At 55.3% G+C, this 21,035-nt stretch overlaps 1 protein-coding gene across 14 annotated transcripts in view; it reads left to right on the top strand.

Moving 5' to 3' along the window:
- The window catches only part of LOC129077226 (transforming acidic coiled-coil-containing protein 2-like), a 125,196-nt gene that overhangs the window by 85,701 nt on the left and 18,460 nt on the right, over positions 1–21,035 (top strand). For 3 of the 14 annotated variants that reach the window (XM_054581631.1, XM_054581640.1, XM_054581641.1), the window contains 9 exons: positions 2,555–3,854; positions 5,406–5,441; positions 7,598–7,658; positions 8,994–9,195; positions 15,000–15,061; positions 16,078–16,193; positions 17,391–17,562; positions 18,747–18,887; positions 19,747–19,836. In XM_054581631.1, coding sequence (XP_054437606.1) covers positions 2,555–3,854; positions 5,406–5,441; positions 7,598–7,658; positions 8,994–9,195; positions 15,000–15,061; positions 16,078–16,193; positions 17,391–17,562; positions 18,747–18,887; positions 19,747–19,836 — 2,180 coding nt within the window. The remainder of the gene's footprint in view (positions 1–2,554; positions 3,855–5,405; positions 5,442–7,597; positions 7,659–8,993; positions 9,196–14,999; positions 15,062–16,077; positions 16,194–17,390; positions 17,563–18,746; positions 18,888–19,746; positions 19,837–21,035) is intronic. The other 11 variants (XM_054581635.1, XM_054581643.1, XM_054581633.1 and 8 more) reach the window with 9 other exon arrangements.

A 21,035-nucleotide genomic window follows, 5' to 3' on the forward strand; every position in this document is an offset into this window, starting at 1 on the left:
CAGAACTGATGGAAATGGCCGCAGGCCGCGGGTAGGGAGCCCCGCAGTAAGATTAGGGTTCCCGGGCCATGGCGATTTAATTAGGGAATGTCATTTCTGGGCAAGGAAGCTGTGTTAAGCAGGCCGTGAGTGTTTCTTCTGGGGAAAACAGTGAGCAGATGGTTAGGCTGACTCTGCTAACTGTTGTGTGATTCGGGCGGACCCACTGGCCTCTGAAGGGCCTCAGAGGCTTCTTCCTCGGGCTGTGGGGGTCCCCGCGGCGGCCTGAGAGCGGGCAGGCGGCGGCCATGGGCCTTGTTTGGGAAGGCTGGGCTGGGCTGGGCCGGGCCAGGCTGAGGCTCTTTCTCCCTCCTGCGAGGCTCTCCTGGAAGCACCTGGTCCTCTGGGTCCCCTGTCCTTCTTCCTCTGTGCTGCGCGACCAGGCCAGGGTGACCAGTCGATGATGATGGCAGAACAGGGGTGCTTGAGGGTGCCGGGAGGAAATGGGGAGGGGCTTGATTTTAGAGTGAAGAGGGGTGGGGCCCCCCCCGTTTGTGAGAAGGACAAGAAGTAGGGGTGTTACAAGATGACAGAGGGAGGCATTTGGCGGACAGAGCAGAGCCGAGGGCCTCCCGCCCAGTGCCCCACCCTGTAGGACGCCTGCTCCAAGTAGGGCCTGGGCTGGCAGTGGGTGCAGAAGGGAGGGGAAGGTTTGAAACCGTGTCTGGCTGATAGATGTGCTTCTGGAAGGTGCTCTCCATTCTGGAGGCGTTTACTGGGCCTGCCAGAGAAGGTGTAGCAAGTCGGGCGGGGCGGGGGGGTGGGCAGGAGAAAACAAATATCCATCAGGCCAGCTCCTGAACTCGGGGGACTTGAAGTTTCATCTCTCAGGCAGTACTTCATCGGCTGGGTTCTCTGCCAAACGTGCCAAGAAAAAGATTTTCTTGTGAGCGAGGCTGGGTAAGCACCATGCAAAATACTCCCCAGCTGGAGGTGGTGGTCACGAGCACGAACCGCCCTGAGGAAGACATACAGCATGAGGCCGGTTCCGGTTTAAGTGAACATTTCCCAAACCGTGTTGGTTTGTTTGGGTGAGGGCTGGGGCTGCCAGAGTTAGCAAATAAAAACACAGGGTGCCCCGTTAAATTCTAATCTCAGATAAACAACAAAGATGTGGACAATGGGACACATTTATACTAAAAACCTCATTCATTTATCTGAGATTCAAATTTAACCGAACATCCTGAATTTTGTCCGGCACTTGGCCCCGCAGGGGCGGAGTGGGTGCTGGGGCTGAACTCTGGCCAGTGAAACGCACGCTGGGAACGCGGCCCCCAGGCCTGTGCACGCCAACTCCCTAATTCCTTCTTCCACAGACCGCCTTGCCGTGTTCGCACTCCCTTGTCTAGGGACACGTTTTTGTTTTTCTGGCCGATCATTGTCTGGCATCTTTGACTGCCCAGGACAGCTGAGAACCCAGAGATGCATGAAAGGTGCCACCTGGTACAAGCAGAGCCCAGAGAAGCCAAGCCAAGGCCAGGCTGACCGGTTCCCCACGGGGCCGGAGGCTGGGTGGTGACGGAGCATCTCTTGGGCAGCATCTTATTGGAAAATGAGAGCAGCCTCCTTGGCCAGCAGTGGCTGAGGGTGTGGAGAAGCTGGGAGGAAGCAGCAGAGGGAGGAGAGAGAATGAGGGGGAGGCGAGAAGAGAAGAGTGGTAGACAGCATTGGAACGATTACAGGGGTGCCTGGAGCAGGGACAAGTGGCAGATGGGGTGAGCTAGGTCCTGCTGCAGTGGCCTAGGGGTCGCTGGGGAAAGGCTCTCAGTTCCTCACGGCGGTTCTGATTAGCCAGCACAGGCTTGATGACAGTAGCAACTGACATTGATTAAAGGTTTTACTGAGCCTCACTTGCATTATTCCTGGCTTCCTCACCTGCTCCTCTCCCCTTGCTGTGGCCTCCCTGGCCTGTGATGTTTCTCTACCACAGGACCTTTGCACCTGCTGCTCCCTTTGCCTAGGATGCTTCCCCCAGGATGGCCTCCTGGTTCACCCCTGTACCTGGGACCCCACCTTTGTTTCAGTGTCTCCTCCTTGGAGGGCTTTCCCCGACTACCTTGTTTTAAAATTGCAATGTCCCTGCCCTGGCTTTATTTTTCTCCATAGCGCACATCTCATAATCCGGACATTTTCCTTGTCAATTTGCTTCTTGACTCTCTCCTCCATGAAGAACTTAACTTCAGCAGCACAAGGATGTTGTTGGTTTTGTTCACTGTTGAATCCCCAGCACCCAGAACAGTGCCTGGTCCCTCCCAGCTGGGCACTTGTTTTTGGTGACTGAGTGGTCTGAGCTGGTCCTAAAGCAGCCCTGTTGCCCCCGCTTACGGGGGCGGGAACTGAGGGGGGGGCCTGTGACAGGTCTGGAGCTGATGCTGGGGGAGAGCAGGATGTGTGCCCACGTGATGGGCCAGGTTGGCCAGGGGGCCCTGCTTAGAGGGCACTAGGCTGGCACGAGATGAGACATGCTCCCAATTGTCCTGCGTCCATAAGTGACTGCTTTGTCTGGTTCCCTCAGGATGCGGCGCTGAGTCGGCCTGCGTCCCCGATGGCCCGCGGAGCGCCTCGGTGGAAGGCAGCCCGTTCCGTCCTCCCGCCCAGTCCTTCTCCGCCGTCTTCGATGAAGACAAGCCGATAGCCAGCAGCGGGACTTACAACCTGGACTTCGACAACATCGAGCTGGTTGATAGTTTCCAGACCTTGGAGCCACGCCCCTTGGACTCCAAGAATCAGGAATGCAAAGTGAGCACACGAAGGAAGTCCACAGACTCCGTCCCTGCCTCTAAGTCCACGCTGTCCCGCTCGCTCAGCCTGCAGGCCAGTGACTTTGATGGTGCTTCTTGCTCAGGCAACACCGAGGCCGCGGCCCCGGCCCCAGACGCATACAGCACGGGTTCGAGCAGCGATTCCAATACCCTTAAGCGAACTAAGAAACCGAGACCCCCTTCCTTAAAAAAGAAACAGACCACAAAGAAACCCTCAGAAACCCCCCCAGTGAAAGAGACACAGCAAGAGCCAGCTGACGAGAGTCCTGTCCCCAGCGAGGAGAATCGAGCCTCGGAGGCAAAAACAGAATCAGCCCCGCTGGAAGGTTCTAGACCAGCCTTAACCCAGGAGGCACCCCTGGAACCTGCCGCTGCCTGTCCTCTGGACCCGGAGAGTGCAGAAGGGGCTGTCCCCCCGGCCACTGGAGGTGGCCGAGTGCAGAACTCGCCCCCCGTTGGAAGGAAAACATTGCCCCTTGCCACGGCCCTGGAGGCGGTGGAGGTGACCCCGTCAGATAGTGGGGGGCAAGAGGACTCCCCAGCCAAAGGGCTCCCCGTGAGGCTGGAGTTCGATTATTCTGAGGACAAGGGTGGTTGGGACAGCCAGCAGGAAAACCCCCCTCTTACCAAAAAGACAGGCAAGAAGCCAACTGCCAAAATGCCCCTGAGGAGAGCAAAGGTGAAAAAAACGCCCGAGAAACTTGACAACGCCCCTGCCTCGCCCACCAGGTCCCCTGCTGAACCCAATGACATCCCTGTCGCTAAAGGTGCCTACACCTTCGACATTGACAAGTGGGATGACCCCAATTTTAACCCGTTTTCTTCCACCTCAAAAATGCAGGAGTCTCCCAAACTGCCCCCACAATCATACAACTTTGACCCAGACGCCTGTGAGGAGTCCGTGGACCCCTTTAAGACATCCTCTAAGACCCCCAGCTCACCCCCTAAATCCCCAGCCTCCTTCGAGATCCCGGCTAGTTCCACGGAAGCCAACGGAGTGGACGGGGATGGGCTGAACAAGCCTGCCAAGAAGAAGAAGACACCGCTGAAGACGTAAGTTCCGGGGAGCAGGCGGGGCTGCCTGGGGGCTTAATGCTTGGTCACCTGCCCGGGTAAACTTCAGCTGCCCTCACCTGTCCTGCTTCTGCTGGGCGGGGGAGCCCCTTGTTTGTAGCCCGACGCCACTGCGGCCACTCCGCACCCACGTATCCCTTTGGGTCTAAAGTCCTTGATCTTTTTGCCTTAATATGTCAGTGGTCTGAAGCTTTACCTTTAGTGGAAGACCCGACATTCAGCTGGAGGGGGCGTGTGGGGATCCTACAGGAAGGAGACAGTCCAGCAGAAACCCCGTCAGCCTCCCTGTTGGTCTTTTCCACTTAGTGTGTGGGTTGCTCTCCAGAGTGGCGTAGAAGCTGGGGGATAGGCCTTATAAAAGGTTGCTGAAATGGATAGTATTTCCCTGCTCATTTAGGAGATCTGTCCAGGCAGCAAATACATCAGCAAGCTCCGGGGGCCCGGGCCCCTCCCTGCACCCCAGCTGGCCCACGAGAAAGTCTGTGTCTCTGGCCATCTTTCGCAGACAGAGTCCAAAGGCCTTGTAGACCCAGACGTGCTCAGTGGGACCTGAAAGGGGAGAGCCATCCCCGCAGTCCCCAGGAGGTCATTAACAATGGGCTCTGTTGTCCACAAACGTTTGCCACGTAGATTACCCCTGAGTGCTACGTGTCCATGCCTCCAGGACTCATCCCAGGACGCAGCCCGAACGAACGTGGGTGTCTGCAGGGCCATTCTGAGCACTTGGGTCCAAGCGTGGTGTGGTGTATACTAGGGGCCTTTCTCCTGGCTCTCGTATGAAGTGTCATCAGCAACTTAACAAGGACGTGGAGACCGGCAGCACAGACCCCCAGCTGCTGGCCCCTGAGTCAAACTGAGTCTGCCTGGTACTAATCAGATCGAGACAGGGGGGCCTCCTGCTCTGGGTGGTTTGAGCATCTAACATTTAAGAAGAGCGCAGGGCTTCCTGAGAAGAGTTTTCTCAGCAGGCTTTGGCCTTGGGTCACCCTGCATCTGTCTGGTGGTGGGTGGGAGGCAGTCTTGGCCAAAAATGGGGACTTGCAGATCGGTTACCCAACCAGGCTTTTGCTAGAGACTCCATGGAATCTTTGTTAGAAGCTTTATTTTAAGCCTCAAACAAGGGAAGTCTGACACGCTCAGACTGCAGAGCCGTGTCCTTTCGTCTGTGGAATGAGAGCCAGCGTTACGGTTGCACCTCCTCCGCCCACAGCTAGCGTGGCTGTGCCCTGTTCCAGCAGCAGAGCCAGCTGGGGTCAGGGAAGCCAGCCTGGCGCACTGTCTCCCCTCTCATGCAGGGGGCTGGGAGTCCTACGCTGGGGGACAGAGCTCTTTGGGCACCAGGGCTGTGTGGGATGTTTGGAGGAAGGCGTCCCTGAGAGCCCCTCTTGAGAAAGTGCCCACCACCCCCAAGCAGACCCTAGAGCGAATGGCTGTTGTATCCTAACCCATTAATAACCAGTTGTCTGCAGATTTATCTTTTTTGTCAGTTCCTTCTGTCTGTCTCTCTCTCTCTTTGTCTTCTTGTCTTAGGATGGTTGAAGATGTGATGTCTGTATGTTCTCTGTTGTAAGTAAATTTAATGGAACCGCCTCTTATGCTAACTGTGCTTTATCCTGCTTTTTGTTATTGCTTATGAGCTCTTTCCCTTTCCTCTCGTGGCTGCTGCTCCCCCGTTTCTGGGCGGGCCTGGGAATGCCGGGGCATGGGGCTGCCCGGGGAGCGGAGCTTATTTTTGTTTCCTGGTGATCCGTGTACGTGAAATGCTTGGCTGTGAAAACGTGGTTGCGCAGCATCTGCCTGCCTGTCAGGAATGGAACTTTTTCCCCCTTGCATATTGGATGTGTTCATCCGAAACCCATACATTTTTGTGTGTGTTTTTTTTTTTTTTTTCACTCTCATGTCATCCCTTCACTTGAAATGGAACTGGTGGGCGGCTGCTTTCGAAGCACTGTGGCTTCACGTGAAAAAAACCATCCTGTCTGACCACAGGCAGCGACGGCTGACGCCGGTCCTTGCGGGACAGTTTGGGCTGTTCCAAACCGAGGCCCGCGGGAGCCCCCTGAGATCTCAGGCGGCGTAGAGCGGAGCACGGGCTTGGAAGAGCCGTCGCCAGGCCGCGCCGGGCCTGCGGCCTGGGCCGCTCGGAACCGGGCTGGGTGTCGGCATGGCATGCCGCCTGTGGGTCGTCGTCCTGCTGGGCGTCGGTGGGAACAGAGCAGACCACCTCTGTGCCTCTACTGCTTTGTCTCCCCGGCCAGGAGGGATCTCGCGGGCAGCTCCCGGGGGCCCAAGGACAGGCACCTCCTCTGCCTCCCCGTTCTCACGAGGGAAGCTGGCCTGGTCCCGGGCGTCCTGTGGCCGCAGGAGAGGGTTGAGTCTCAGGCTCTCTTCGGCCCAAGGGAGTTTACTATTTTAGAGCCACTTAGCAACATCAAAAATATGCAGTTAATATATTTATATGCATGAATAAATATATGCTTCAAGCTGTGATTGCACTGGTCATGTGGCAGATGCCATAGATGCTGTAAAAAACCATTTATAATCTTTTTTTTTTTTTTCATGAATGCCATTGTTGGAGCGTTTTATTTGAGAGAACACAAGGAAGGAACTTGAGTGCCAAATTGCTCTGTCTGCCAGTTTACGTTTAGAGCAGAGACGGAGGGATGTCCCCCACCCAGGCCCTTGTTTTTGCTGGGGGCAAGACCACGCCACAGAGGGGCCTGAGACCAGGTGGCAGGGGCCAGTGTGCGGGTGCAGAGCCCTCCATTCTCACCATGGGAACGACCCCTGACCCCCCAGTGGACTAAACAGAACCACCCATGCTCAAAGCCCTTCCTTCTGAGCCTGTCGGGAGGCTTGTCTGGCATTTCCTTAGCCTCGTGTCCTCGCTGCCCCCGACTCTTTCTAGGAAGGGAGGAAAGGGAGACAAGAGTCCTGAATTGTCTGCCGTCAGCAAAAAACATTTTTTAAAAAATCACCTCATCCCCGAAAAGAGTCTGGAGATTGTCAACAGTGTGCATGTACTTAACACTACTGAACTGTACTGTTAAAACTGTTTAAGATGGTACATTTTATGTTACGTGTATTTTTTTCCCCAAAATTTAAGAAAATTACCTCGCCCCCAGCCCTGTCTCCAGTCAGAACCCCTCCCCGCAGCTCAGGGGTGCAGGAGTCCATCCAGGTCAGAGCTCCTATGAGAGGGAGGGAGTCTGCCGGTTCCCCTTGAAGACCCAGAACATTCTGCCTCTCTCCGCAAGGCTCGGACAGTTGTTTATTAAGCGATGTATCGGCTTGGCTGCCTGTAAATTGAATCCTGTTAATTGTGTAGGAGCCTTGGTCCCCTCCCTGCACAGCGGGTGGTTCTCACACTCCTGGATGGAGTCCAGGATACATTAATCTGCTCGCCCAAAATTTGATTTTTAAAATAAGCACAATAAGAACATCTGGTTAAATTTAGCTTCATTTTCTGGGTCAGCTCTCCAAAATGGCATCTCTTTAAAGATTTCCAGCTTGATGAATTTTTCCTCAGGGGCAACAATAGTATCCGTTTAAGGGTCTGATGGACCATCAGCGTGGACGTCTGCTGGTTGGTGCGGGCGTGGTGCAGATGGCAGGGTGGTCTGGGCAGACACTCAGCAGAGGCGGTGGCTTCGGTCTGCTCTGTATGTTCTGGAATGTTCTGTAGCTCTGTGTTGTGTTCACATTTTCCATTTTGTTTCCAGTGACACATTTAGGGTGAAAAAGTCGCCAAAACGGTCTCCTCTCTCTGATCCACCTTCTCAGGTATAATGTTCCCTTGATATTTATGACTTTATCGCTCACACGGGAGTTGAGGCTGACGTGTTTATTCCTCACCAGCGTGGCCGCATTTCCAGCGCCCTCTCCTTGCCTCCTACATGGAGCGTTTCTTGGTGTTCGCAAGACACTCTTTGATCCCTTCCCTTTGGGGGGAGGTCAGCATGGGTTCCGAGAGCAGGAGGCTGTTCAGGAAAAGCGTCAGTGAGATTTTTTAGAGGACTCTCTAGGAACCATGCCCATCCTCTCTGGCCAGTTAATTTCCTGAAAATGTACATGAAGTTCACGTTGAGGAAGTCTGTGGAGATAACTGAATGTAGAGTGAGAAAAACTGCACCTCTGTGGACAGCGCTGAGTTATGTCACCCAGATCCGGAAACCCGCCTTTCTTCATGCCCGTCCCCAGCTCCGGCTTCCCCGTCCCTCTACCAGACGTAACCCCTGTCTTCCATCCTGTGTGCAGCCAAGGAAGGCTCTCCTCTGGCGTGTATGCCAGGCCATTCAGGATCATAAGACAAACCTCCCGCGCCCAATCCGAGCCCGCGAAGCGCCCAGCCGGCCACCCCTGGCAGGGCAGCGGCTGCAGAGAGAGGCCCCCAGCCCCAGGACGGGACCTCGGGTCCCAGTCCCAGCTCTGCTCTGACATTCCTGGGCTCCCACCCTACCCTGCTCAGGCGCCCCCTCTCTCTGCAGAGGAAGATAAGGCCCCTGTCTCCCTGTCCCCAGCGACAGGGCGGTCAGGTGATAGTGATGTCCAGGCCCTGAGGTGCTGTGCAGCCCTAACAAAGTCATTGCAGTGATACAATTGCCAGAAGTAAAAAGTTTTCTTATTTTTCTCGAACGAGCAGAAACATCTCAAGTAACCAAGATACAAATCCAATTTTTAAAAAAATATTTTTATTTCTAGAGAGAGGGGAAGGGAAGGAGGAAGAGAGGGAGGGACACATCAATGTGTGGCTGCTTCTTGCGTGCCCCCTATTAGGGACCTGGCCCACAACCCAGACACGTGCCCTGACTGGGAATTGAACCAGTGACCTCTTGGTTCACAGGCTGGCACTCAGTCTACTGAGCCACACCAGCCAGGGCAAAAAATCCCAATTTTTTAAAACCCACAGTCACCCCCTGAAACAAGACACTGGGAAAGGAAGTTCACAGAGGAAAGAGTTTCCTTCCTTGGGACCATTTTGAGCAGGGTGCGAGGGCACACGGGGGGTTGGTTTGGACAGGGACCTGCTCCAGCTCCTGGGGCCCCAGACACGTGGGTGGGCGCCGCTTCGGACGCAGACCCTGATGAGAGGAGAGACCGCTCCCCTTTGTTTCACAGGACCCCACCCCAGCGGCCACACCAGAAACGCCGCCAGTGATCTCTGCGGTGGTCCACGCGACCGATGAGGAGAAGCTGGCGGTCACCAACCAGAAGTGGACGTGCATGACAGTGGATCTGGAGGCTGACAAACAGGACTACCCGCAGCCCTCAGACCTGTCCACCTTTGTGAACGAGACCAAATTCAGTTCACCCACGGAGGGTAAGCGGCTCGGTGGCCCGCCGGACCCCCGCCCTGCCTTGGCGACTCCTGCCCCTAGGGAACAAAAGGCCAGGAACGAAACTCCTAAGCCAGGTAACCGCGCAGTCGGCTGCAGCCCCCCAGGGCGCTCCCAGCTAAGGCTGTGTTGTAAAGTAGCCGAGGGCTGAAACCAGCGGTGCTGTGACCCAGGACCCCTGCTTGGAGCCCCCCGTGGCCCCCTCGCTAATTCCCGGTCCTGAGCTCCGCAGGCTTTGCTTACTTGCGGCTGTACGGCTCCTGTCCTGTGGTGATTGTGCAACACACACAGCTCCAGGGAGCATCAGTCAAGGCAAATGCAGTGTAGGTCAACTTACCTGGGCCTCTCGGTGCTACCGCTGTTCCCCAGCCACACGGGGCATCCACAGAGTGGCCACGCCTTCTCCCCAGGCTCCAAACCGGAGGTTCACCCGGGCCTGCCAGCTCCGAACAGGCCCCCGGGCACACTGCTTATCTCATATCTTCCTCGTGCACGAACTCAGTCCGCTTGCTCCCTGATACTTTGGCTTGAAAAATTCATATATTCTAAGTCAGAGCAACATGCCTGCGTGAATCATTTTTTTAAAAATGACTTATTCCGCTAACACTGATTTTTCTCAATCTGTTTATTGGCTTCTGCGCTTCCTCTCTTGTTAGGGAAGTGGGCGGGGGAGCAACTAGAGCCTTTCATCTGAAGGGTTAATCATTTCCTGATCTGATGGTCCTCTACCCCTTGGTCTGCGAGGCCTGTGAGCCCAGTATTGGTCCCAGGTTCCAGCCCTCTGAACTGTCCCGACGGTTCTGAGCTTGCCCTTCCAAGATGTTGATTTCTAACGAGTTTAAACTGAGTAGATGTCCATGTGAGAAGGGCCAAACATGGAAACCTCTACTACTTTGCTGCGAACTAGGAACTGGAATCTCTGCTCTTGACCTTCTGCCCCAATCTGAGCTGGGTGGAGGTGCAGATAATTTTTCATTATTGTAATTTCTATGCTTCCTCAGAGACTCTTCTGAGACCAGTCAGGCCTCTCAGCGGTTGGTTTTGTGCCGGGAGGTGTCTGAATGGAACCACTGAGATCCAGCTCGTGTTTTGGGATATTTTGGATGCCTATCTTTCCCTTCACTGCCTTTCTAAGTTTGAAGATGAAAAGATGGTCCAAGTTAGGTGTCCTTGGGTTTTTCTGGCACTGCCTTTTCCGCAGACTGGAGCCTTTTGGTTGGCTCTCAGATTGAGCCTCTGGTTCAGGGTGTGGGAGGCCTAACAGGGACCTTCTCACTGCCACCTGACCGCAGAGTGGGGGAGGGATGGCACCTGGCCTCAGCTCCTCTTCACCCCTGGATTTCCTCTGCGCACACACCTGAGCCGTGAGCCCCACCACTGTTCCCCAGGGACACCCCTCAGCTGCCTGGGCTGCTGGTTCCAGGCTGGAATGCCCCTTCCCTGTGCCCCACGCCTTTGCTCTGCCTGCCCTGCAGCGGCGTGTGGGCCGTTCTGCGGTCACTTAGCGCCATGATGATGGTGCACGGGCCTCTCTTGCTCTCCAGCTGCATTGTGTGCTTCCCAAAGGCTGGCCCTCCACCTGGGCCGTCTGTGTCCCCACAGCTTCCTGAACTCAGCAGGGGCTAAAGGCAGGTTTGTGAGAGACAGGAAGTGCAAGGCCAGGCAGGTAAACAGCTTAGCGTGGGCACGCTCAGTTTGATCTTTGTAACAGGCATTCCTGTGGGCGGGAGATTGGGGTGGGCTGGGGGTTGACATCCCAGAAGCACAGGTGTGCTGAAACCCCAGCCGTGGACCTGGCCGTTGTGATAGTCCCTGTGGTTTCCTGCTGGTGCGTGCCTCTTGAAGCTTGACAAGGAACTTCTATATGTCAGAGAAACATTTAGAAACCAACCTGGGCTCGCTGTTGTAGGTGACTCAAAAGGCATGATTCGGGGGCGTGTGCATCCTTGGTTGTGTCATCAGGAATCAGGAGCACGCATTATGTTCATAGAACATACAGAGGAGCTCATAGTGCCTTTTAAGCTGACAGGTAGGTGTCTCATTCAGTGGTGACATCTATTTCTTCCTCATTAACATCGAACGGAAACAGACCACTTCCTTGCTCAGGGATTGTTTTCCACAAAGATTCAACGAATATGTAAATCTGCAAGTTTGGAATAAAACTTTATTAAATCTGGGAAGTCCCAACCATACTGACAGCAGCGGGCAAGTGGAAATCCACGCTCTGTGCGAAGGCAGAGCGCTTGCCCCCTCAGGAGCTGCTATCCCTGTGTTCACCCTTCTGATAACCCCGGTTCCCCCCAGCACCCGGATGTAGAAACTGGCGGAGGGTGGGAGCCTTCACCGTGACCCCGTCACTCCCGCCTGACCGCGGAGGCCCAGGACCCGGGATCCCCTCTCTTACGGGATCGTCCTTCCCGTTAGCTGAGCGAGGGCACGGCCAGCATCCGCAGACACGCCCCGAGGGTGCTGAGGCGACCCCCCAGGAAGGAGCTGGCCAGGGCCGCCCTGGGACTGAGGCATTTACACTGACGCCGCAAACCACAGGAAAATTCTCAGAAACAGTATCCGCCATCTGAACGCTTGGTCGCTACGGGAGGAACTCTGAGTCGCAGCGATAAGGCAGGGGCTGTCGCCGCGAGTGCCCTGCACGCCGCCGCATTCCACCCTGCCAGCCCTGGAGGGCGCACTTCCAGAGTTCCCCACTGGAGAGCGAGGAAGCAGAGGCTTTGTGCTATTAAGACTTGCGGAGTGTCGCGGGGCCCGGTCCGTGGAGAACCAGGTCTGCGGGCGCTGAGGGCCCCTCTCGGTGCCCACACTCCGCACGTGAGCCTCGTGCAGGCCCCGTGCCCTCTGCACCATGAGGGTGTGGACCTGATGGGTGCACATCCCTTCCTGGGTCCACAAGAGCTTTGAGGTGGCTTAATATTTTGAAAAATCTGAGTGCAACCAGGTTAGAAGGGTGCCCAGCTCATTAAAATTGCATGTCTGGGCTGTAATTACATCAACTCACTGTGGGAACGCTGATGGTCTCCCACTGATTAAAAACTCAGACGGGCACTCACACACACTTTTCTTTGAGCTCTGGCTTAGCAAGTGCCCTTTTCTGGCACAGCCTTTTGAAACGCACTGCGGGAGGAAACCCAGTCCGCGGAGTCCCTAAGGATGCCTCCGAGACCTCTCCTCACGTGGGTCCGAGAGACCCTGGTAGAGAAGTTGTTTCAGACTCACAAGTCTGGGTGGCTCTGGGTGGTCACTCAGTTCCCCTGCCTCCCTTAACACACAGCTGCACTGGCCCCTCCTTCCCGCCTCCCACGGAGATGGACACCACAGAGGTTCGAGGGTGACAGCAAGGGGGTTGGGAGCAGCATCTTTATCGCCTCCCAAAGGGCTCTTTGCCTCTCCCTTCATCACTTCCAGAAATGGCCCCAACCGGCATGGCTCATTGGGTTGGGCATCACCCCACAAAGTGAAAGGTTGTGGGTTCGATTCCCAGTCAGGACGTGTGCCTGGGTTGCGGGTTCGGTCCCCAGTCAGGAGTGTATGAGAGGCAACCAGTCAATGTTTTTCTTCCTCCCTTTCTCTCTCACTTTCCCTATCTAAAAATAAAGACAATATTTTTTAAAATAAAATAAAATTTCCAGAATGTTAGCAATGAACCATAATATACCAGGTCCTAATCCATTACATTTGATTAACCCATAGTCGGGTTTTTATCTTACAGGGTGGGTCAAAAGTTGGTCTACAGTGGCTCATACCGGAAATGCATACAGTTATGAGTACACAAAGCACAGAGTTTATTCTTGTTATTTTACTGATTATTGTATTGTTTTCCATACGAACAACTGTAAACTGTTCTGGTCCCACGCTGGTTTCACTTTTTTCCTGCCAGGCTGTTTGAGCGGCACTTTACAGCCGAGTCAGTGGGCGCGGAGACGTCAGTGAGCGGGCTTCCCGGGCCTGAGAACGGTGACCGGGGCCCGGGGGCATCCTCCCGGCCTCTGCCCAGGGCTCGGTCCCTCCCCAGCAGGGCTCTAGAGATCAGAGTGGGATGCGAGCGGCCGTCCAGCCCTCGCGCTGTGCGTTGCCCCAGAAGAAATAACGACGCTTTAGCACAGCTCGGATGGGCTGGGCCCCATGAGTGGTGCCTCCGGGCCTCTTCTCTTGGATGTGGAGACGCGGTGCCGCGTGTAGGGCCGTCGCCACCTGGCCTGGCCCACCAGCTGCGTGTGGCATGATTGTGGCTAAAAGTGGACCTGCCCCCCACCCCGCACCCACCCCCGGCTCCCCACCACTCCTGGAGGCCTAGCGCTTAAAGCACATGAGTGAGATTTTTGAAAACAAGTGCAGTCAAATGTTTTTTTCAAGATATCTCAGATCATCTTGATGAGGAGAAGAGGCGTTTGCTTTTCTTCGCGTCCTGTCCAGGCCATTTTGTAAATTATAGATGATGGGAAGTGTCGGGTCATGTTCAGGCACACCTCCCGGAGTCCCTTGCTCACCAGGATTGACCACCCCACAGACCCCCGCAACCACGCATGTTACAGATGCAGACGTTGCTCTGGGCATCAGGGGACCCTTCCTATTGTCCTGTCATGTGCCGCCCCTAAAGAGAGGAAAAGGGAGGGGCCGTGGGAAGGGAAACCCTCCTGGCAGGTAGGAAAGAAGGCAAGTAAGTGAGCTCCGTGACCGGAAACACACCCTGATCAGTTGCCAGGAAACAAGCTAAGATTCTGGGTGATACTTTGCTGCGGTGAGCTGGTCACCCGAGTCCGGCCCTGTCTCGGGGCACAGGTCCCGGAAAGTCCCTGAGCTCGTGTGGAGCGTGCTGGGTGCTCTGTGCCACGATGGGGTGTGCTGAGAGTTTCTGTTCAATAATTCAGGGTTAACTCAGGCCTTGGCAATAACAACGCTACCGTGGAGGAGGCAGCTGATTCATAATTGTTTTCTTAAAGGGTCGGGCATAGGACCCTAAAAGGATAGTCCTGGGGGCCTGCACACAGAAAGTGATGGCTCTGGAAAGGCCTTAGAAATCACCTGCCCTTCACCACCCCGCCCCCGCCTTCCTCCTGGTCGAGGGGCAGCATATGTCTTTACAGAGGAACGCTCTGTGTCTTAGGGCGTGCTCGCGTTACAGTTACCGGCACCAAGCGCCTGCCTGGAGCACGTGGCTTGGCTCTGGTCTCCTTCGCAAACGACGTGAGTCAGGGCTTCGGCCTTCAGGACGCACGGGGTTCGATCTGGACCAGCCCTGTAAGCACCAGCAGAACTTGGGGAGATACGCTAGGTGACTTTTCAAAGCTGCTCTGACACGCCACACTGAAGGAGCCGCATCCGTTCTCCCCTTGCTCCAGGGTGTGTCTGGGGCTGAATTCGCGGGGACAGCGGTGGGTTCCGTTCTACGATGTGACTAGGACATGGGGAGAGCCTGACGTTGCATGTGAGACTTACGGAGAAAACCAGCACCCCACCTGTATACATTCTCTGACCTGAAAACTTGGTGCACGGGGCTCAGATCTGCCCCCATCAAACCTGTGCTTGGTCATGACATTTAACTCCCTGGGAATTCTCTCAAATGGCAGAAGCCCCTTTTTAGGAAAAGATTTACCAGTTGTCTGAAAATAACCAAGTTGAGCCTCGCCTTCGACTGTGTTGGAAATCTCTAGTCCATAGATGTTCTCAGAAATCTTAGACTCTTGTTCCAGGCCCCACGGCCCCACCCTGCCCAGCCCACATCTTCCCATGTTTTTCTCTGGCCCTGACACCCCTCCTTTTGTTCCTTCCACAGAGCTGGATTACAGAAATTCCTATGAAATTGAATATATGGAGAAAATTGGCTCCTCCTTACCTGTGAGTATTCTTCCCTCCAGCCAATCAGGGCACTTGCTTTCCCACCCTGTCCTGTGTCATGAGAACACAGCACGGGCCTCCTCCCGTGTGCAGAGCGTCCCTGGAAACTCAGACCCCAAATCAAGGGCGCCCTGTGCGTGCAGCATCCTGAGCGCACGGTGAGGGTGAACGGGGGCTGGGAGTCTGAGGGCGGAACCCAGTCCACTTCAGATGGCATTTTCAGGGAGAAATAATAGAATGCAGTTGGACCGCCTACAGAACGACGTCCCTAGCCTGACAAAGAACTGGTCAGAGATGTCTTTTAAACAGGTTGTTTTTAAGTTTGACCGCTTTCTGCCTTCTTCCAATCAATCGCTTTATGTAACTGAAGATGCCTCTTCACGCATCTCCCCCCACTTCTGCATTTTCCGTGGTCATGAGGGGCAGCTGTCTCCGTGGCTTCCTGTCTGTCGCCATGGAGCATTTGGTGCTGAGCGTGGCCTCCGCACTGTGCTGTGACTAGCCGTGCCCTCAGAGGTCTGGAGGCGCCACGACACTGAGGGGCCCGCTCGTGCCGCTCTCCATCCTTCTTGCCGATGCCGAGTGGCTGCTTCTGAACCAGAGTTTGAAGTCAGCCGGTCACCATAGCGGCGATTGTCACCATGCTCGTCCCCCCTGAGACCCTGGGCAATGCCCCGGCTGGGCTCTTGCCTGCCCCTCTGTTTATCCTCAGTGGCCGGCACCGTTGCCGCCCCTTCCAGAGAAGGTGACCAACGATGCCGTGAAAACCCTTCTCTCCTTGAAAATGTCCCCAGCTGCACACACTCGCTCCCTCTCTGCCTCTCTCCTTCCCCCCCATCCTGCCTTCCTCTCTCCCGGCCAGTGCTGGTTCGCCCCCCTCTTCCGGGTGGCTTACGAAACACGAGGGCTTTTCTCTGGCGAGTTACTTGTTCCTGTTGACGGTGCTCTGGTTGACATCTCCGTGGCATGCTCAGGCCAGCTGTCGCCGAGCTGACGTGTGGCTCTGATCCCTACAGCAGGACGATGACGCCCCGAAGAAGCAGGCCTTGTACCTTGTGTTTGACACGTCTCAGGAGAGCCCCGTCAAGTCTCCCCCCGTCCAGATGTCGGAGTCGCCGACGCCGTGTTCAGGGTATGGCTTCTGTATGAGAGGGTCGCAGATCAGGCCAGAGGTCCCCAAGCCTCTGAGCGCGTTGGCACTGCCGTCCTGACCCCGTCGCATTGGCGTGTGTTCGAGCAGCTGACATTTCCCCTCTCCCTGAACGTCCACACAGACAGCAATGCAGCGGGTTTGTTACTGGTTTCCCTCTGGAATGAGGCGAAATCCTTTAACAGCTGAACGTGCGCGCCCCTCCCGTCGCCCCCAGTGCGCACGCCACCGTGTTCTGTCATCCGTCCCCTGGGGAGGCAGCGTGCGGCAGCACTCGGAGCCCGTGTCCCGCCCCCAGCCCTCACTGGTCGCGCCACCTGATGCCCCTCGTGCTGCAGTTTCCCCGTGTGACGTCACTGGCCCTGCGGGGATCTGATGAAGATGAAATGGGGCCCTCTGTCTCACAGGCATCCCCCCCAGCTGTGGGGTCGCTGTCCTCCCTCCAAAGCCATCGGGAGGAAGAAGCTGGGATGCTCTCAGGAAAGCACTTGACACAAGGCCTGGAACAAAGTGCCCAGTAAACATTTATTATTCATGCCGACGTGACTGAGTGTTCGTCAGGGTGGCAGTCTGAGCTGTGTGCTGCTGGACGGGGTAAGGGCCGGGCATGGCTCTCGTGTTGGGATCCTCCCCTGGGCTCCTGCCTGCCCGCCTCCCCCGGCAGGAACCAAAACTCTGGCTTTGACCTCCCGAACTCACCCCAGAGCCTGCCAGTGTGGCCGAGAGTGATGCTGCTGCCGCTGCTGCCACAGCGACGATGGCGCCATGTGATAGGCCCGGTGTCAAGTGCTTCACCTGCAGGCGGCACCTCACTTGACCTTCACGGAGGGGTATATTGTCTCCATCTTGCAGAAAAGGAGACACAAGCCCCCAGTCGCCTCCCCTAGGGTGCACAACCAGGCGGCTGGCGGTCCGCTGGCTCCACGGCCTGTGCCTCTTAGCCAGTGACGTCTCTGCTTCTGGCCTGCCCTCGTCAGCAGGCCCTGCCGTGGGGCTGGGCCACCGTCTCCCTCAGGCTGCCCAGCCTGCACGCCCGTGGCCACCCAGGACTGCGCCCTTTCCCTGCGAGTGCAGCCCTGGAGGTCTATGTCCCTGGGGATGGGGACTGAGTTGGGGCGCCCAGGCCTGTTGCGGCAGCGTTTCCAGCAAGAAGGCTAAAGGTGCCCTTTGCTTCCTCAGGTCAAGTTTCGAGGAGACTGAAGCCCTTGTGAATGCCGGGGCAAAGATCCCCCATCCCGTCGCACGCGGGCTGGCCCCCAGCCAGGAGCCACACTTGCAGGGGCCAGAGAAGCCCTCCCAGAAGGCTCTGGAGGCCATGGCCCTGGGCACCGCTTCAGACGCGATCGAAATTGTAAGTGGGGTCAGAGGGCCCCGAGGTCACTGGGGCAGAGGCCGGGCCCTGAGAGCAGCGCTCACCTGGCGCCCGGCGTGGGCGCCCCCACCCCCCCAAACCCATGATGAGGAAGGGCTCCCTGTTCCTGCCCTCGGGGCTGTGGAGCGGTCCCCCAAGTGCTGTATCTGCCTTCAGGGCTATGTATTTCCCACTCTTCGCCCTTTAGGATTGCTTCGGGGTTGTCCTCTGTCTGTACCTGCTTCTCAAGGGCAGAGAATGACAGAGCAGGGGACACTTCCCTTTCTGTGATTTTCCTGGTCCTTGGTGATGGGAAGCCCCTCCTGTCTATAGACCCAGACTTACACCCGTGGCCTCAGGGCACAGGGGCCTGAGTTGAAGCCTCTCCTCACCTCCCCGCTCCTTGTATATTTAAAATAGACCATCCTTCTAGGTGAATTTTATGTTTATTCCTCTTACCTCCCTCCTAGCAGTCCTCAAGGGGGTTTGAGGGTGTTGATTTAATGTTTGTTTTTTGTTCCATTGTTAGTAAACCAGTTATCGCATGGATTGGATATTTGTTGATCACCTAGTATGTGTCAGGCAGTTGGATACCGGGAAAATAATGACTGAGCAAGAAGAGAGTCTAGACATGACTCAGATAATCTTGCAAATATATCACTGCACAGGGTTCACCTTCTACAAAGTTGGCCTCTTATTTTGAAGTCTTTATGATCTATCAAGAGACACTTTTTCATTTGAAACCCTCTTTCCATTATTTAGAAAATTACTTTGACCACAACCTTACTTTCTTTAATATTTATACTGAGAGGGGAAGTATTTTCTCAAAGTGTTATTTGATGTTTGGCAAGCCCATCAGATAGCTTGTCCCCCGCCCACCGAGATTTTCAAATAAATAAACAAATGGCAGTTCCTCCCACCGACTAGTTAGGGAGTGAGGGCGGAGTGGGGGTGGGGAAGCGCCCAAGGCTGAGTTTGGGGAGGGGGCTGGGCCCACCGCTCTCAAGTGGCCCATTGTCGGCATGTGGGGCTCGTCCAGAGGAAAAAGACAGTATCTGCCCCTGACTGACCCCCTCCTTAGCCTTAAGGCAGAAATGCGCAGCAAATGGATGTGTGGTCCTTGCTTGGAATCGATGTCACTCTGCTCTCCTCTATCTCTCCTCTGTCCCCCTGCCGGCCTTCAGACAGCTCCCGAGGGCGCCTTTGCCTCTGCTGACGCTCTCCTCAGCAGGCTGGCCCACCCAGCTGCGCTCTGTGGTGCGCTTGACTATCTGGAGCCCGACTTAGCAGAAAAGAACCCCCCACTATTTGCTCAGAAACTTCAGGTTTGTAGCCCATGTGTGAGCTTTGGGGGATCTGTCAAAACCTCAGTAGAGAATGAACCGCTGAACCCCAAATGCGGTGAGGAAGGGTTTCATGAAGAACTGTGGAGGACGTTCCGAATGGAATGTCTTCCCCTCAAAGGCTGATGTATGTGGTGTTCTTTACCTAAGACTCCACGATGCTATAAATTCTGTGATTACATGTGGACCCGACCATTGTATTTCAATTTGGAACTCGGGCCCAGTCATTTTTCAGAAGTTTTGATAGCCCCGAAAGCAGTTTCTGTGATTTATTCACGGAAACAAGGGTCTTCGATCATCACGGAGCCAAGCTGCTTATGTACATGAGGCTCTCAGACTCCCGTTGAGATAACATCTGGACTCGGTCTTGCATCTGGAACCGAGACAATGACCTACTCTGTGCTTTAAATTTGACAACTTAATTTGAGATCCTCTAGACTAGGTTCAGAGCAAACCTAGAGAGATTGTTAACAGTTGTTTGGGAGATACAAATTCATTCAAGGAAATTGTTTGCCAACTTAACATTAAATGAACAAAAGGAAAGCTATCAAAGGAAACAGTACAGTAAATTTTTTATTTCATTTTAAAAATCATTTCATATTTGAATGCATATTTCCCAATAGACATTCCAAAGGGTGATGTAAAAAAAAAAAAGAAAGAAAATTAAACACTTATTTCATGATCTGCTGAGGTGTTAATTGTGAAAGAAAGCCAGAGCGTGTGTTTTCCCCGAGTACCTGTCATGACACGTTCACGCGACACTGTCATTTTGTGGATGTGGGCACATTTCCGTCCTGTCTGGGTGCATCTCCCCCACGGCTCACGCCCGCCCCTCTGGCAGGAGGAGTTAGAGTTTGCCATCATGCGGATAGAAGCACTGAAGCTGGCCAGGCAGATTGCCCTGGCTTCCCGCAGCCGCCAGGACACCAAGGTACTGGTTTGCCGCTGCTGTGCCCTGCCTCTCGAGAATGGTGTGTGGTCGGGACGCTTCTCTGCTAACCATCGGCCAGGCGGGCATTGTTGGTGTTCGACAAAGTAGAATTTTCCGAACAGCTAAAAGCGTAACTCTTGCCTGAAAACACAGTGAGCACGTATCTGAGACCTGTCTAACCCGTAATGAGGGACCCAGCAGGGAGGGCAGAGCTGGCTGAATGGAAGAAAACAGGAGAGGCAGATGCGTAATCAGTGCAGTTGCGAAGGCTGGAATAAGATCGCAAAATGAGATGTCAAACTGGTTCAGACGAGCTAAGCAGAACCACCAAATCCTCGCCTTCGAGGTCTTTTATTGTTTCTAAAATTGCCTCTCGACGGAACAAAAATAATTTGCAACTTCTCTGTTTTTGGCAAGTTACTATCTAACTGTGCCGAGCCTGGGCCCTGATCAATAGAAAGTAGTAAGTGACAGGAAGACCATCCTGAGATGTCCGATGGCCCTCCGGCCCGGGTCAGAAGGATTACAGAAAACCAGTCCTTTCCTGTGGAGGACGGACAGTAAATATTTTAGGCTTCATGGGCCATGCAGTCTCTGTAACAACCACTCAGTTCTGCCGCCTTCACTCAAGAAGCAGCTGCGGGCCGTACACTGACGCATGTTGGGGGAGGCAGCCCCAGCCAAGCCCCCTGTGCCCTGAAGGGCAGCGGCCCCTGGGCAGCGCGCCGCGGTTCGCCGGACCCGCTCCGCAGCAGCGTGCGCTGTCGGAGGGCAGGCCGGAATCTTTTGCCTGGCTTCCACGTGTGCGGTATTTTTCCTTAACAGCGTGAGTGCATTGCTGGTGACCTGCGAAACAGTGTCTGGCCCTGCAGGGTTCGGCCCGCCCCGAGCTGGGCGGGCCAGGGAAGGGCCTGGTGTGTCGGCCCAGGGCTGGACCCCAGTGTGCTCTGTGGCCCTGTGCGACTTGGTGACCGTCTCTGAGCCTCAGGGTCTCCATCTGTGAGATGAGGCTAACCACAGCCAGTCTGCGGGCTGCTGTGACGATGAGAGATGACATGGAGAGCAGCCCTGTGCCTGGCACACAGTAGGTGTGCAGGAAATGGAAGGCGCAGTTGTTAGCTGACCTTCGCCTTTGCTTCTCTCACCCGATCAGACGCGTCCAGGTCCCATGTTAGAGAGGGAAACTGAGCCACAGAACC

Source organism: Pteronotus mesoamericanus, unplaced genomic scaffold (genome assembly GCF_021234165.1).
Source record: "Pteronotus mesoamericanus isolate MK-2021 breed Mesoamerican mustached bat unplaced genomic scaffold, CSHL_Meso_final contig_657, whole genome shotgun sequence".
NCBI lineage: Eukaryota > Metazoa > Chordata > Mammalia > Chiroptera > Mormoopidae > Pteronotus > Pteronotus mesoamericanus.